General features: G+C 34.3%; 1 protein-coding gene across 2 annotated transcripts in view; it reads right to left on the bottom strand.

The window, feature by feature from the left end:
• Window positions 1–16,309, bottom strand: part of MTA3 (metastasis associated 1 family member 3) — a 132,985-nt gene that overhangs the window by 95,495 nt on the left and 21,181 nt on the right. For both annotated transcript variants that reach the window (XM_071739499.1, XM_071739498.1), the window contains exons 5-6: window positions 4,267–4,330; window positions 3,030–3,147 (exon numbers count right to left, since the gene is read on the bottom strand). In XM_071739499.1, the coding sequence (XP_071595600.1) occupies window positions 3,030–3,147; window positions 4,267–4,330 (182 nt within the window). The remainder of the gene's footprint in view (window positions 1–3,029; window positions 3,148–4,266; window positions 4,331–16,309) is intronic.

Consider the following 16,309-nt stretch of genomic DNA (forward strand, 5'->3'; position numbering starts at 1 on the left):
TCAACCAGATTTAAACTTTGTTTCTATTTGTTTAATGTTACTATGACAGATTTATGATTTACTGTATCTCAAAGTGGAAAAAGAGTTGGATCTGTTATGTATCTTGATTCTAATAAACCTTTCAGTCTTTTAAAAAGAAAAATTTCTTTACATTTCAAAAATTAGAGAGATTATATATAAAGTTATCTAATTCATTCATGGGGCAGGATGGGAAGGAGAAGGTATACTGCATTATTCAAAGTTTGTCTTATCTTACGGAAAGAGGATTTTGGAGTATGTTTTATTCAACAATATAAAAAAAGTAAAATCGAGGCAGAAAAATATAAAATAAATCCATAAAAAAAAAAAATTATAGTTCTCCAATAAACACCACATACAGACAGTAGTCACATTTAAAGAGAAAATGCAAGCAATTTGAATTTTTAATTACTAGAATTTGTAAGTGTGTTTACATTAAAATGAGTTAATGCTTTCAGAAGACATAAACGAGTTGCACAGTTCAAAGAACTTTTTAGCTATTTTGAAACTGGTCTTCTGAAAGTTAGGCTGAACTGGCATGTTTTCTGTCTTTTGACTTGGATTCTCTGTAAACATAAAATATGCATGCCAGCAATATTCAACAAGGTATATTTCCTTTACATTAAAATTGGCATGACAATGTAAACAAAAAATTACATGTGAAGGAAGTTATCAATTATATTTTATTATACAATACTACTATTAGATGAAATGTAACAATTTACCTTGAAGATGTCTAAATTCTCCCTTTTAATTTAAGGTATTATTCTAGGGTTTTAGAGTTATATAGTATGATATAATAATTTGGACAGGCAGTTACTTTTAAAAATACTGGCAAAAAAATTATTTCAAGCTTCAGATACCTTCACAGAATCCTGTATTTTCCATACATAACTATGTCATTCTATTTATTTTAAACATAGTTTAGATTTGTTTTCATGAATGAAAAGCTTGACAGTGAATGGATTAACTTTCAAGGTGTCAGCTTACATAAAGACACATTAACAGCTTAGTTATCTTCTTCTTTTCCTTGGAGGTCAGTAGGTTTCAGAAACATTTAGATAGCAATCAATCAAAACTCCAACGATTCAGATATTTTTATCCTCCTAAAACCAAACTCTTCTTTCCAGCAGGCACTGGAAATAAAGACAGATTAATCCAACTAAACTGTCAAAGTAGTTGTCTGTGTATCACCAGATCTTTGTTTCTAGGCAGCCTGGTGTTTCTGAACCTTTATAATTGATGGACCATTATTGCCTACTAAAGACAACATAACTGCATCACTTATTCCACTTTGGGGATTAATGGGGAGTAAGAAAAACAAGAAAGCAATACTCAATGAGATCTGTCTTCAAGATGTAAGAGAAAGATCTAATCATTTAGCTGAATCAATGATTTAACTCAGAAAGTTAAGAACCAGGAGAGCTTAGTAATTTAACTATCAATACATACAGAACTAAATTTTAGACAAAATTAAAATGAGTAAATGGTTCTTCCCATGGAAATTTCACTTTATATGTAGTATTTCACTACTCCATAATTAGGCTCAGTCTTTAGTAATTTAAGTAGCAGAATTCAGTAGGAAAAGACTTCCTTGTCTGGCAGACAACCCCAGCTCATCCTGAAACCCAGTAATCCAAGCAGGTATTTCAGAAACACATCAGTACTTCCTGGCTACTTGATACACACATTGAGACAGTCATTTTCCTCTCTTAGTCCTCTGGGAAACTGTCCTCTTGAGCACCTGAATGTCTACATAAATATCTGTTTCTCTGTGACAGGCACAATTTACAGCAAAAAGAGCAATGTACAATATTCTACTCAAACTTGTTCTGAAAGAAGTCTGTGCACCTTAAAAACAAGTTTGGAGAGGACTTCCTAGAGTTTGTTTCTGGTTACTAAAAGAGTCAGAATAATAATGCAGGTGAGCTAACAAACAGCATTCATTGTAAAATAATCTGCAACTTGTCATATTAAGTATATATGTATTATATATACAATATGTATTAATTATACATCATTATATATTAATTATATTAATTATTAAATCTGGTTTTACACAGTTTATTAAAAGCTCTGTAGAAATAATACTTGGTTTGTACAAAAGAAAATGTGTAACAGAGGATAAAAAAAGCCCATCATGAACAGAACACACACTATTTAAGGGTATAAATACATACATTTGGGACATTCAGAACACCTTTGACTTAGTGTAACTTATATTCCTGTCATGTAATTTTTTCTTACAAAGGAATGAATACCAAAATTCTTGGAAATAGTATCTATGCCTAGATACTTCTCCCCAAACTTTTTCCTTTCTTAGCACTCAATACTGAGTCCACATTTCACTCAAGAAATCAGATCATTTTAAAATTTACTAAATTTAATTGCAAACATGACAAGACACAACTGCTCATGCATCTCAAGTAACACCCAAATACTAAATATTACTCTTTTAAACTAAATTTCAAGTACAAAGTTACGTGGCAAAAGACTAAGTTGTGCTAGATCATAAATAAATTATGTTAAACTTTAAAATACCAGTGATTTTTAAAGATAGGCCTAGGCTTGAAACATTTTAGTTCTACTACAAAACAGACAAAGTGCTGTGACTAAAGGCAGTATTTTAAGTTAAGAATACACAAGGACTCACATTCTTTATGTGTAAAAGAGAGAGAAAGAATACATTTCTCACTAATTTTACCATCATGATATTACTCTACAAAATGGTTTGGTCCTCAACATTCTTTCAAGAGGCCTGTTATCCAAGAACTAACTGGACCATACAATTACATAAACAAACAAGGAATGCTTAACTGTGTTATGCACAATCTCGACACAGGCAATGTCAAAACCTATTCAAGTATCCTTTGTTTTTTCATAGTATTTACTGATATTTATCAGTTTTCTGAGACCTACTATTTTACTTTTTCTGACTATTCAGAAAATGAGCATAAGTAATAATGCAAGATAGTAAGTTTTTAATCGACTAATCAAAGACCATATATTACCTTCTGCAAGCATGTCTGGCACATCTGCTTGGTATCTAGGCCCCACTCTGATTTCTCCCTTGTCTGCTAAAAGCGTTTTCAATGATGGATCATATACCAATGAATAAAAAAAAGTATCCTAAAAAAAGAACACACATTTGCAACAGCATAATGATTTTTAAAATTAGGTTTGTAAATCTGTATCACCTTCCATTTGGAAATTATTAAAATTACCCCCTTTTGCATACTTTTGCAGAACTCAGGCTTGGTACATTAATCCTTATTTTAAATAATGCAGATTTTTCGTGAGTACTTTTAAATGGCTAACTGAAACTTTTCCCATTCCTAAGAATTATTTCACAACACAGCAATAATGAAAAGACTCTCACACAAAAATATATCAATTGATTTTGAAAGAATTAACTGCTTTTGGAATTTAACATTTCCTCTCCTAAATAACTCCACCATACTGGCTTTGTATTATAAATTAGTTCCAAGAAGCACAAAACACCATCAGTGTCTGCAAAGAGATCACCCAAAAAATTATATTAACATATCTGGTACTGTCACCTGAAGCATGGGGAAGTTCTGTTTTCAGAAATAGTTTTACTGATCGTCAGTGCTTTTGGTGTAGAAATTTAAAAAAGCCACCATGCTAATGTCACCTAAACCCCACTGTCTGTCTGACGTTAGATTAAGATGCTCTGAAAGAAAAATAGGGTTATTCAGAAAGGTATTTTGCAATGCAATTATCTTTCCTGTGGAATTTTCTTCCTCTCTGGTAAGGCTAAGCACCCTAAGTTTCTTCCATTACAAAATGAAAGGTGAGGGGACACATTAATTCAAATTTAACTCCTATGCTAAGTTGCCCTCTACTGAAAGTTCTCTTGCTCTCTCTGTCCATTGACTACAGAAGATTTATCTTTCTACAATTTTTTTTTGGGGGGGAGGTATAGAAATTCCTCTTTTAGTATACACTACAGGAAAATTTGTATATTTTTCTTTTGCATAATACCATTTGGATTACTTGAAGGTAATTATTTTCTAAATGCAACCACACTCATAAAGCTGTCATTTAAGAGTGTTAATTAATATTTATCCAGTAACACTTTTAAAATCAGGATTCTCAATACCACAGTTTTTCTAACGTACCCTTCAATAACGGGTTTTAAAAGTATTATTTTCCCATTTATTAAAGCTACTGCAATAAAACCATAAACCCATCCAAGTATTTACCCAAACAGAAGCCACATATTACCTCTTTCTCCAGATAGGAAAGCACCGACTCGGTCTCATTCAGAAGTGCAACACTGCATTTTCCCCTACAAAAACACAAGGAAGAACTGTTACTTTGTAAAAAGTTCAAATTTTAGTAAAGTAAAAAAATTATTTGCAAGAAAATTATCTAGATATAGTTTATAATTTTTTTACAGTAAAAATAATATTACAATACACTTTGTCATACTTTTAAGACATCAAGATTAACAACGAAGCAACAAAATGAATGGCTATACTGACCCAGGCACTCAAATACATAAGAATTCTGAAGAAAGGTACTATGCCAAACAATAAATACATGTACAATTAATAAGAAAACCTGGGTCAATGAAACATTACCTCCTAGTGACTCACCTCCTGTAGATTCAGTACCTAATTTGCCAACACATAACCCAAACTAGAAGCAATATAAGGTTATATACAATGGCCTGTTAAAGAAAGAAAAGTACTTCACTTTTATGGAATTGTTTCTAATAATTAATCATGGGGATTTCATCCATGGCAATATTAAATGCTAACTACCTCATGTTGGTGCAGGCTACTCGGAGAAAGCTTTACCTAGTTCAGCAGCAGGACAGATCTGCACATGGGTAACACATCTTGATAACTCAATGGGACTGACCCCAGTATCCCTACCCTTCTTCTCTCTGATTTCTCTCATGCCCTTACTCCCCAATATTCTTTTCACTTCAAAACCCTCTGCCTCCAACTTCTCTGCTAATCATCTACAGAATTATTTATAAACAGAAACACATAGATGTGGATGAAAAATGTTAAGTGTGCTGAATCATCGAGAGAGCAACTGGTATTTTCAGCTGAACATTTTCTTTTTAATTATATATAATTATTACCCCTTAAATACATCACATTGTATTTCATGCACTGAAGTGGGTTTTTTTCCAATTTCTCTCAGTTTAGTTGCTATTTACCAGAAGGTTCCAGTGGCCTTACACACAGAGGAACCCTGCCCAGAACACCCTTCCCCCATGGAACAGACCAACACAAAAATACAGAAAGAATCACTGTCTGCAGAAACTTCCTTGATTTTAATACAACAGGAAGGCACAGTAAAAAAGCATCATTCATTGCAGTGAATGTTGATTGTTAAGATCAGTCATGAGCATTAGACATTAATTGTTAACAGTTGATCACTGTGTGAATGTACCAGGCAAATGTCTTATTTGTTCCCATTGCACATGAGAGGAAACTGGGTTAAGCCAGGCATGAAGTCTGCAATGTTGAACCTCCTGAATGTCTCTTCATCTCTGTGTCAGCAGAACCACTCCACCAAACAGAAATATAAAACCAGCTACACACCACAATAAAATGATACTCTCTTTGCAAAGATGCTTGGATTTCTGAAAGTTTTGAGTACGAACTCAGACCAGTAGAGTATAATGCCATAGCTTCATTGTTCTATTGGTAAAATCACCTTCCTGAAATCACAAAAAATAACCAAACTAAGGTCAAGATGCCAAAGAAATACTCAGCTATTGCAAAATGAAAAAAAAAAAAATTAAAAGAATTGAAAATTGGAGAGTTGTCTAATATTTAGGTATGAAACCCTTTCTATTATATAACTTTGCTTCTCTGATATAAGCTATATTCCCTTCACCAAGCAGCATCCTTGAGTTAACTGTAATCAACAGGGTGGGTTACTACTAAGTAGTATCAGAAAACCTCAGTTGCATAAAGTTTTTTCTCAAATTAAAAATATTCTGGAAAAATTATTTTTCCTTCCTACAGAATTAGCCAAAATTTATGAATTTGAAGGGAAGCTTCAAATAGCTCAGCAATATACAAATAACTGCAAACAAATAAAAAAAAAAGTTAGCTTTTATGTCTTCACTTACAATTTGTGATACTAAATTGTTCCTTCAGAATTCTGCCTGCATTTATATGTACTATGTATTTAAACTGATCATAAATAAAAAATAAATAATAAATAAGTTATTCCACTGAGCTGGTAACAATACCAACAAAACTTGCTACAGTATTAAAGCAATCAACAATAAAGTCATTTAGATGTCTTGCAGCCAAAGGAGACAAGAGAGCTTCTCTCTATACATGCCCATGGTATTACCAGCCTCTACCAGGACAGAATTCAATTGCTTCCTCTGTCCAAGGAATCAGAGATACAACTCATAACTTTTTTCTCTTTAAAAGCTATTTTCACCCTATAATGTTCCTTTGCTCCCATTTGTTCTAAGCTCATCTGCTCATAATTTTTTTTATATGTCTCAGGCTGGCAATTCCTAATTGTTTATGTCCCTCAGCAAAGGGATGCCTAACAACCTGTTTCTCCACATCTACAACCTACTTCCATACTTCAGTGAAGCCCTTCTGATACAATATAGACATAAGACTTAAAAACTTTCCACAAAAACACTCTAAAATACTGTTTTGGAAAACAGATTATGTTATGTCAGATTTTGTAGAAAAGGCTTTCTCTAACAGCCCTAGCAGAAAGCCAGGACCACATAATCCCAAACCCAAAATGCTCACCATCTACAACTGAAACAGCAAAGCACAAAGAAGCTAATGAGGACTACAAGGAAATGGCAAGACATCTCAGCCATCATGGCAGGCAGAACTCTCAATAAAATGAACATACAGATTACATTATTTTTTTTTCTCCCCTGTTTTGAGAAGCTGTATTTTGTGGTTTTGATTTTTTGTTTATTGTTGTTTGGCGTGTTGTTTTCTTTTTTACTGTTGAACAAAAAAGGAGAATTAGAAAAAAAGACCCAGGAAAAATGTTGCCTGGTCTTGGTCAGACACACAGGTAAGATTAGCTTGAACAACTCACTAAGAAGCTAATGCAAATTAACACATATGAGATGTCAGTATGTGAGTCCTGAAGGAGAGATTTCAAAAAGAGAAAGCAGAGATAGGACCTAACAGACTTCGAAAACTAAAGATAAAAATGTGCCACATTTGAGTGAGACCCAATGGAGGAATGAAAAACATGTGGGGACATAATTTAGACAACACTACATTTAGAGCAGAGAAGTACAAGACTGCCTTTCCCAACCTGTTCCTGTGAAGACACAAGACTAGGATAACAAGCTCAAGAATTTAAGCTGTACAAAAAAGGCTGTAGCAAGGCTATCACACAAGATAATGTCATGAAAAGAGCAAAATTCTCCAGAAGATCCATCTAAAGCATATCTCGAGGGGGGAGAAATAGATAAAAAAATCAGACTTTTTTTTTTTTTCAGTGTCTGGGTACTTGCCCTTTAATAAGTCTTTTCTTAAAGTAATAATAAAATAATAAAAAAAAAAACATTTCAAATTTTGACCAATCATTTTAAAAACCCATGAAAACTTTGATAATTTAAAACTACCAAAATAAATCAAAATCAAAAGCAATTGTTTTCATCTCTGAAAGTATTTGTTTATTTTGGCACAGCCTCTACTTTTAAACCAGCTCTGCAATGCCTGCTCTGCTACGAGAGGCTCTCTTCATATTTTCACCAGATAAGTAAGACAGCCTGTAAGATTTAAATCTTATTTTAATAAGGATTTCTTGGGAAAGGAGGTATGCAAACAAAAATTACAGTAAGAAATTACAACAGAAACAAATACCTAATGCCAGTTGACCAGGACAAACCCTAGGAGAGGAAAAGGAAACCTCATGGGTATGCTATCATGCCATCCAAGTTTCCTGTTGTAATGTAAATGAAAGTCTGGGTGAGACTGATGGATGCAGTGTGAGAAGTCTCAAAACTCACAGTTCTGGGTTGCCCTACCAGGGCAATGAAACTTGATATGCATTGGTCATTCAGACACAAGTGGAAGCAAGAAAGTAATATATGCAAACACAACCTCACAGACTTTGAAATTCTGCTATTAACAATTACTAATTGCCTTCCTGTGTATGAGAGAACGATGCTGGGTAATTCCACACAAATATACCAGTTGTCTCCTGTTGATTTTCAACAAGAAATGTTGGTCTCTCAGCAGAGATTTAAAACAATGAAGTGTTAGTCATTGGGCTAGACAGTCTGAGGAATAAAATAACAGGAGAGAATATTAGGAAGCACTATGCTTGTGAGGAAAATCTGATTTGATTTTAACATACGCTGTTACTTCACTGACAATCAAAGATTAAAGATTATGGTGCATAATGAGAAGGGGTAGGGAAGTTTTGTGCAGGAGTACAACTCAGGAGTAACCTTTCCTAAATTCTGCATTAAGGAAAAGGAGGGGGATGGGTACAGATATTGACAAGAGAAGAGCGCTGCCTGAAGAAAAAAAATGCTTCTCCTGAACTGTCAATTAGAGAAGTGTTTTGAAGATTTCCAATCAACCAACCACTTTGAGCCAAGTCTTGATGCCTTACAAGCAGTCTAAATTGCAGTGATGATCACAAGACCACGTACTCAGAACTGTGGAGTCCAAAGAACTTCTGCTAATTACATGAAATTGACTACTCAGTTATGGGAAACCAATACTAAAAGTACTTGTGTATTTTATTTCTAAGTGGCACAGAATGATGCTGACAGACACATACCAGGAAGTTGTTAGAGCAAAGCTCAAATTCTCCAGATTTGAAAATATATTTACAACTGGAGAGCAAGCTATTGCACACCACTAAAAAGAATCTGCTGGGAGAAGTCCAGACATCAAAGGGCTGTTCTCTTCCAATTCAGATCATTCTGTAATTCTATGGTTCTATGATAAAAAAGGTATAACCACATTAACCATTGTGATTAAAATCTTCAATAGACCCAAAATTAGAGAGTCTGCCTTTTTTAAAATATTCAATCAGTATCTACAACCAATGGAAAGGAGGATCTGCATTGTATTGACCCATACTTAAGTGGCTTGACTTTGGCTCTGCTCATTCAGAGCCATCTCAAACAGAAAGAAAGATCAAAGAACTGGATATAACATGATTAACACACACTTTATCAAATGAAATTAAAAGCAGAATGCACGGCAAATTCATTTACATTCATCTAAATGAGCCAGTAAATTACTTGCATCTAAATATAGGCACAGATCATATGGATGGCCCAGGCTTTTTATGCTTCATGTGGCTTTTAGTTAAAAAAGAAAAAAAAAAAAAAAAAAAAAAAAGTCTTAATCTTACTTAAAGCTGGAGTGCTGATTTTGAGTACTCTAAATCGGTAAAATTTAAAGTCAGTCTTTTGGATCAATCATGTACAACAGACGATGATTTAAAAGTAATTTGTACATAATGTTCTAAATTTTTTTGCATATTCTTCTGGTTCCAACTTTTATATAGTTCTCACCACTGTTGTCTAGCTGCAGTCTGAACAGGAAGAAGCATTCAACGACTCCACCAGAACTTACCTTAAAAGCTGTTAAGAGGTAAAGTATGGACACAAGGTACACAAATTTGAAACTAGCTTTAACACATTCTCACTTAAAACTCAACTTCCACTGGTACAGTTCCAATCTTCATTACTGACTGACCCTTGTGTTCTATAGCTGAGAAGGATTTGTGAGAAAAAACTGAGTAGAAAGAACAAGTGAGTGCCACAAGGAGAAGTAAAAGGCTTCTTGGTCTGGGCTCAATAACACTGTTTTGATACAAGTTTTGATATCTCAAAATAAGCATAACTATATACATGCTTTCTATGAACTATTGTAGAAAAGCCAAGTTATTGGTATTTTTCCTCTGAGAATTAATTAATGCTAAAAAGTAAAAAAAGAACCTGTTACTGTTCGGCACAGCAGCAGAAATTCACATGTGTTGAACAAAAGCACAGGAGGCTGGTTAGGAATATTTTTTCAGTGTGACATCACATGGTTGCCCAGCTCAGAAGCAATGCACATCACTCCATGCAATTGAATTTAAAGTTCTGCCCCATATGAAAGACACTTTATAATCCCAGGAAAATATGTACTGATTTTCAGGTAAAGTGACAACCTTCCACTGATAAATATACTTTTTCTTACACTGTTACTAGTACTGGCTATTGATAACATCTGAAAACAAGATTCTTGCCTAGATTTAATTTTCATCTTAATTCATGTAAAAATTCTCTCAATTGTCCTGAAAAAGAAAATAAGAAACAGAAAAAATAAAAGTCAGACATGCTTCAAAAGACCCTTTTCCCTAAATAAAGTCAACCCAGAAGGGAAAAATTCCTTTCTTAAGAATCCAAAGCAGGTAAGCACATGCCTATGCAAAGCAGAATCACTCCTCATCCCGCCTGATTTAGGCCAGAAAATAAATCAGGCTTATAAGGCTTCAAGTAAGCTATTAAAATTAGCTGAAATTTGTATCTCATCTCTCTATATACACACAGATATGTAAGGTACATAAATGCATACACACAACACATTCCCCATATGCCTGAAATTTCTAGTTTGTCAAGAATGCCAAAATCTAGAAATCCTGAGATACCACTTAATTCTATAGGCGCCATCCTTCTATAAAATGACCTGCCCCTGTTTTTCTTGAGTTTCAGATCATTTGGTGTTTCAATGAAAAAGCTCCATATTTAGAAAAACAGTAGTTCTCTACAACTTAGTTGTTTAAAGTAGCAATAGTAATGAGTTCTGGTGAGATCACGAAGAAAGCGCAGAATTGAGAAAGCTGTCTGACAGAACTCAGTCATCTACTACCCACCTAAAAAACATCACACTCTTATAGGCAGTTTGTAAGTACAGCACATTTTCATAAACTGCACACAGTTGTGCTACTTTTTTTTTTTGACAGGGCTACCAAACAAAGTTTCTTCTGTCAACTAAGGATAATTTAAAAAACAAAAAGCAAACAAAAACCAAAGTAAACAAAAAAATGCCACCAAACAAAATAAATCACAAATAATATGACACTGTGTTCTGGATTATATTACTCACAAGAATGATGTTAAAAGTTACAGGGAAAAAATAAAAATGTATTAAAATAATACAGAGAACAATTTCAAAACCCAGAGAAAGCAAGATTTTTTACAGAATGATGCTTCAGAAATGAAGTTTAAGCATGCTTTGTTGCTTACACAGAAAATATGCAGAGACCAAATTTCTTGAAGAAAAAACAAAAAAGAACTCTTTCTCAATTAGACTATCTGCAAACCCTTTTAATGTCTCCCACTTTCTGAAAAAATACTTACCTTGTCCCCAGTCATATCAATTAGCTTTTAATTAAATGATCTTATGCAATCACAATCTTTATCAGGCTCATGAGATCTTTTCTGTGTGGGAATATAAGTAGTAAACCAACCTCAAAGCATCTCAATATAGTTTAGGGGCTTGTTGGGGTTTTAGGTGTTGGGTTTTGTTTGCTTCTTTAGGTTTTTTTCTTTTTTTTTTCTTTATTTGAAGGGTACGTTCAAGAAGAATTCATAAGCTAGCAAGAACTTAGGATTTCAGATTCCATGTTCATGAGGTTTGTCTGAATTTAGGTTGTAAGTATACAGAAGGTTTCAATCTGCTACTTATGTCAAGCAATAAATATAGTACTCTACAAAATGTAAGAAACAGTTTATCCAGTGACAGATTAAAAATACTCCACACTAAAGATTAGAGTGTAGATTCATTACAGTTATTTGAATAATCTCCATTATGTATATAATAACCAAACATGTATATAATGCACAGATACCATAACACAGCCATGTTGACTCCAGAAATCAAGCTTGGCAAGAATTTCAGCATCCTGAAGTTGTATCCAAGAAAAGCAAAAACTACTCAGTGAGAACAGTCTCCAGGTGAAATATAAATGAGTGCTATGTGACAAGAATCCCTTACAAGAAAGTAGCATAAACATACACAGCTAGCAAGGAAGCTACAAAGAATATGGTAAATTACCTATCACACATAAATTTTTCAACCAGGCATGGATATCTCACTGAAATATACAACTTAATTCAAGCACATACAGGTGAGTTTATGTTGACAGTCACTGCACAAAACTGTGTGGCCTGAAACAGGTAAGAGAGCAAATAAAGAGGTGATGACAATCCCATACTATTCTTCTTTGGCTCCAGGAAGAACTCTTTAAAAACTTGTATTCAAACTTGGAAGACTGCTGAACACAAGTAATTTAGCAAATTAAATTTTTATTTACTCAGCAATTACTCTCTGTAACTAAGAATTTTGAAAACGCAGTAGTTTATTCTTCAACCCTAACAAATGTGCCCCCACAAACATGCCAATTAAATCACCAACTTGATAGCAATCACAGTTATAGTTTAAATCCTCTTTCCCCTTCACAAATGGCCACCCTTCTTTGAAATTCTTCACTATTCTCAAGCTATTAAAATCCAGTCAAATAGCATGTATAAAAGACTCTTTTTACTCTGCAGGGAGTTGATACTTTTTTTTTCTTAATGGACTGTTACTGCAGTACCGGGGAGCCCAAAAGATTCACGCATGATTTTATTGCAACATCTGAGAATGCTGGGCTTATGTACGTTTTCCAAACACTTACACATAATTAATAATAATAATTATACCATTAAAACCACAGCCCCAAGACTGAAACACTTATTAGGAAACAAGAACTAAGCAAAGATAATTAAATGGCAAGATGAATCCCGATGGATAAATAATTTTTTCTACACAACTCATATGAAGGATTACGTTTAAAAGCAACTGAAAATTATCTTAAAAATTAATGCAATCTTTTACAGCAATCTAAATGTGTTTATCACATAGTAACATTTACTACACACTACACTTGATCTTAGCCAAAAGGCTGAGAAAAAAAAATTTAATAAATAAATTATAATATATATATTAATATATAAATATAATAGTATACATAATAATATAAATAAACAATAATCTATAAATTATTTATAAATTTATAAATTTAAACCCTAAGTGAGAGAAGCCAGTGCATGTCTCCAAAAAGGTAACCATTAGCAGATTTTCATACAAGGGACCCAATTCTACCAGGTGCCAAAATTTCACCATTTTCTAATGAATTTTGCTACACTGTCAAACAACTTCACCTTTATGACAATTTCCAACATTTTTTCCCCTTTGCCTTCCGATGCTTTTCCAAAATGCTGCATTTGGTAATGCTCATATTTCTACAAACCTAAGTCAAAGCACAGAGCACTTCAGCTCCACTCAGTCCCTCTTAGGGACTGGCACAGCTGACAGAAGCCATCTGCATGAATTCTGGGTGCATTCAGTATGTGACATTAATGAAGAAGAGTGGTGAGAATCTGGATGGCAGTGTCACTGTTACAAGGACATCTGAGGATTACAGTGCCTGGCAAACTGCATCTGTAACATGAAGTGATTAGGAAGAAAGGAAATATTTCACTGGTGGGCTGTAAGTAACCTCACACATTTGAGAAGACAAGGGAAAGAATAGTTTCACTCACATCTTCACAAGCAGGCAGTAAAATAATGAGCCTTGTCTTTGAGACCCAAACTGGTACCACATGTCACCAGCCCAGAAGGTTCTGCCCTGAGATAGGCAGTTACACCTTCTCAAACAGAATCCATTGCAGAACACTGTCCACAAGGCAGAGTAACCATGTTCAGTTACTACTATGCTACCTGATTCTCTGAATCTGCCTGGCATTTTTTTTTCTTTTTTTTTAAATTTGTAATGAGACTTACACCACTTCCTAAGGCTACTGAAGTGTCATAGTGACACCTAATATACAGGGGAAACAAGATGAAGTCTAAAAAATCCCAGTACTAATGAAGAAAAACTGTATCTCAAGACATATAATGTATATAATAAAATAAAAAGCATAAGAAGAAAGAAAGAAATTGTATTTCAGTAATTCAAAAGCAAACAAATTACATCAGAATTATTCGAAACTCAGAACTACAGAATAAAGAGACTCAGAAACAGACTTGACCATCAACAAAATCTAACCTACTAAAATAACTGCAAGGCATCTGAACAATAAATCAGTGGCACAACCTGTATAAATGAGACAATATTGTATTTATAATTGTAAATTAGAATAAAAGTAACCTCAGTCATAGGGTTTTTTGGAAGGGGAGTCTGCGTGATTTATTTTCTCTACCATTCATTTTTTAAAAATCCTAAGAATGAAAGGAACAACTAAAGTTAAGATGACAAAACAAAAGCAGCAGAAGTATACTAGTAAAAATTAAATAAAAACATATCACACCAGGTACAATTATTTTAAGTTACAAGCAGAAAGGCACCCAAATTCAGTTTTGTTTCTTGGCTGAAGATGTCAGCAAAAGTTAATGATGTGTAGCTACCAGAAGGAACTATCAATGGTTCAGCATCCAATCCTTTTCAAATCACAGCTCTCTCCTCTCCCCTCCCTAAGGGACTGAGCTTTTGTATTCTTACTCAGAAAGAAGAGATCTTCATTCTCCACTCTATTCCACTGTAAGATTTATATTCTCCTGTAAATTGTTCATATCTAGGGGATAAAACTGCAGGTGGCAGGAGTGAAGGCTCAAAGAACAGAATGATTCAGACTTTTATTGCATGAGTACCTGCTAGATTTCTATATGGAGATGACTGGCTAAGTGACCAGTGACTACAGCAAATGACACCTACTCTGACTTTTGCAGGGTGTTCCATAGTGTCCTTCAACCAGACTGGTAACATGTGGACTAGGTAAGTAGACAATCAGGCTGGCAAAAAACTAGCTGGACTTTGAGGCTGAAAAGGTTGTGGTGAGCAGTGCGAAGTCCAGCTGGCAGCTGGGGGCACCCACAAGGGCTGATTGGCTGAGGCCAACAGCTTAACAGCACCATTTACAATGTGAATGACATTAAATGAATATACTTTCAGCAACTCTGAAAATGATACTGAACTGGACTTGTTCACTCTTAAGGTATGAAAACTAAAGGGAGAAATCCTCCTTTTTTCTTCACTAATTTAATGAAAAGATGTATGAGACAGAGCTGGGCTCCCTTCAGAGAAGCACGGTGATAGGACAAGAGAGGCAGTGGGCAGTAAGATTCAACGAGGGAAATACCAAGAAAAAAATTTTCACCATGATGGTGGTCTAACACAGAAACAGACAGAGAAACTGTGGAACCTTCATCTTTGGATGTTCTGAAATACTGACAGGACAAAGTTGGAGGAGTACCTCCTTCACAACATTTGTATCCTCTTTTACAGACCAATCTAATTTATTAATTACCTTAAAGAATTACGAAAACTACTGAGAATTACAGAATCTGAACATTAGTAAGTTAGGAAGCTAAATAAGAACTACTTGGCAGTCTATTTTCCTTCTTGTTTCTTTTTAAAATAGAATTAAGGTTGTTAAAAAGTCATTAGACTACACCAAACTTGTTCCAGAATGTCTGGTAAAGGTCTTAGTAACATGTGACAGCACAGCCCTACAACTTCCATTTTTCTGAAAAGTAGACACAAGTCATCACTTTGCCTGCTGTACACTGTTGAATGAAGTCTGAATTCACTTGGTTTTCTGGCTTCTTTGTCAACTCTGTACTGGAGAACCTCTATTGTATTTGCTTCCCGAGTTGTGAGGTGAGATGACATTTACAATATTTCTTGTATGTAATCTCTCTACGAAGAGAATACCTTGTTCCAATACCTAAATGTCAAAGTAAGTAAAAGAAACTGTGCAGGATTATTTTCGCTATGCTACAGTTGGAAAAGCAGAGATTTGACAGTTAAATGGCTTTCTCAAAGTCAGAGAACAGGTAGCTGAATCAAGCACAGGAAATTAATACAAAAATTTCCAGCTTCTAGTTTTTATGTTGTCAGTGAGAAAGATAAGCCACACATTTGCCTATGACAGAAAATACATATGCACATGCGAAGTATTTATCCTAGTGCAGCATCTGCTTTTTTTTTTTCTGTAGCTTCTAATAATTTACATTCTAGAACAGCTGAGGTGACCTGAATGTAAGGAGAAAATTAATGCAGAGTATGAGTCCTTGTTTTACACTTACTATACCTCTCCCTTGTCACTGTGCTGTTTTTCATTTCTACGTACCTCATCCCCTCTCCACTCAAAATAAATTTGCCTGATTGCTATGAGATGACACTAGTGCTTACATCATTTACAACAAACCCCTTTTGAGCTTTAGCAAGCTTCTTACATTAGCAT

Source organism: Heliangelus exortis, chromosome 3 (assembly GCF_036169615.1).
Source record: "Heliangelus exortis chromosome 3, bHelExo1.hap1, whole genome shotgun sequence".
Lineage (NCBI taxonomy): Eukaryota > Metazoa > Chordata > Aves > Apodiformes > Trochilidae > Heliangelus > Heliangelus exortis.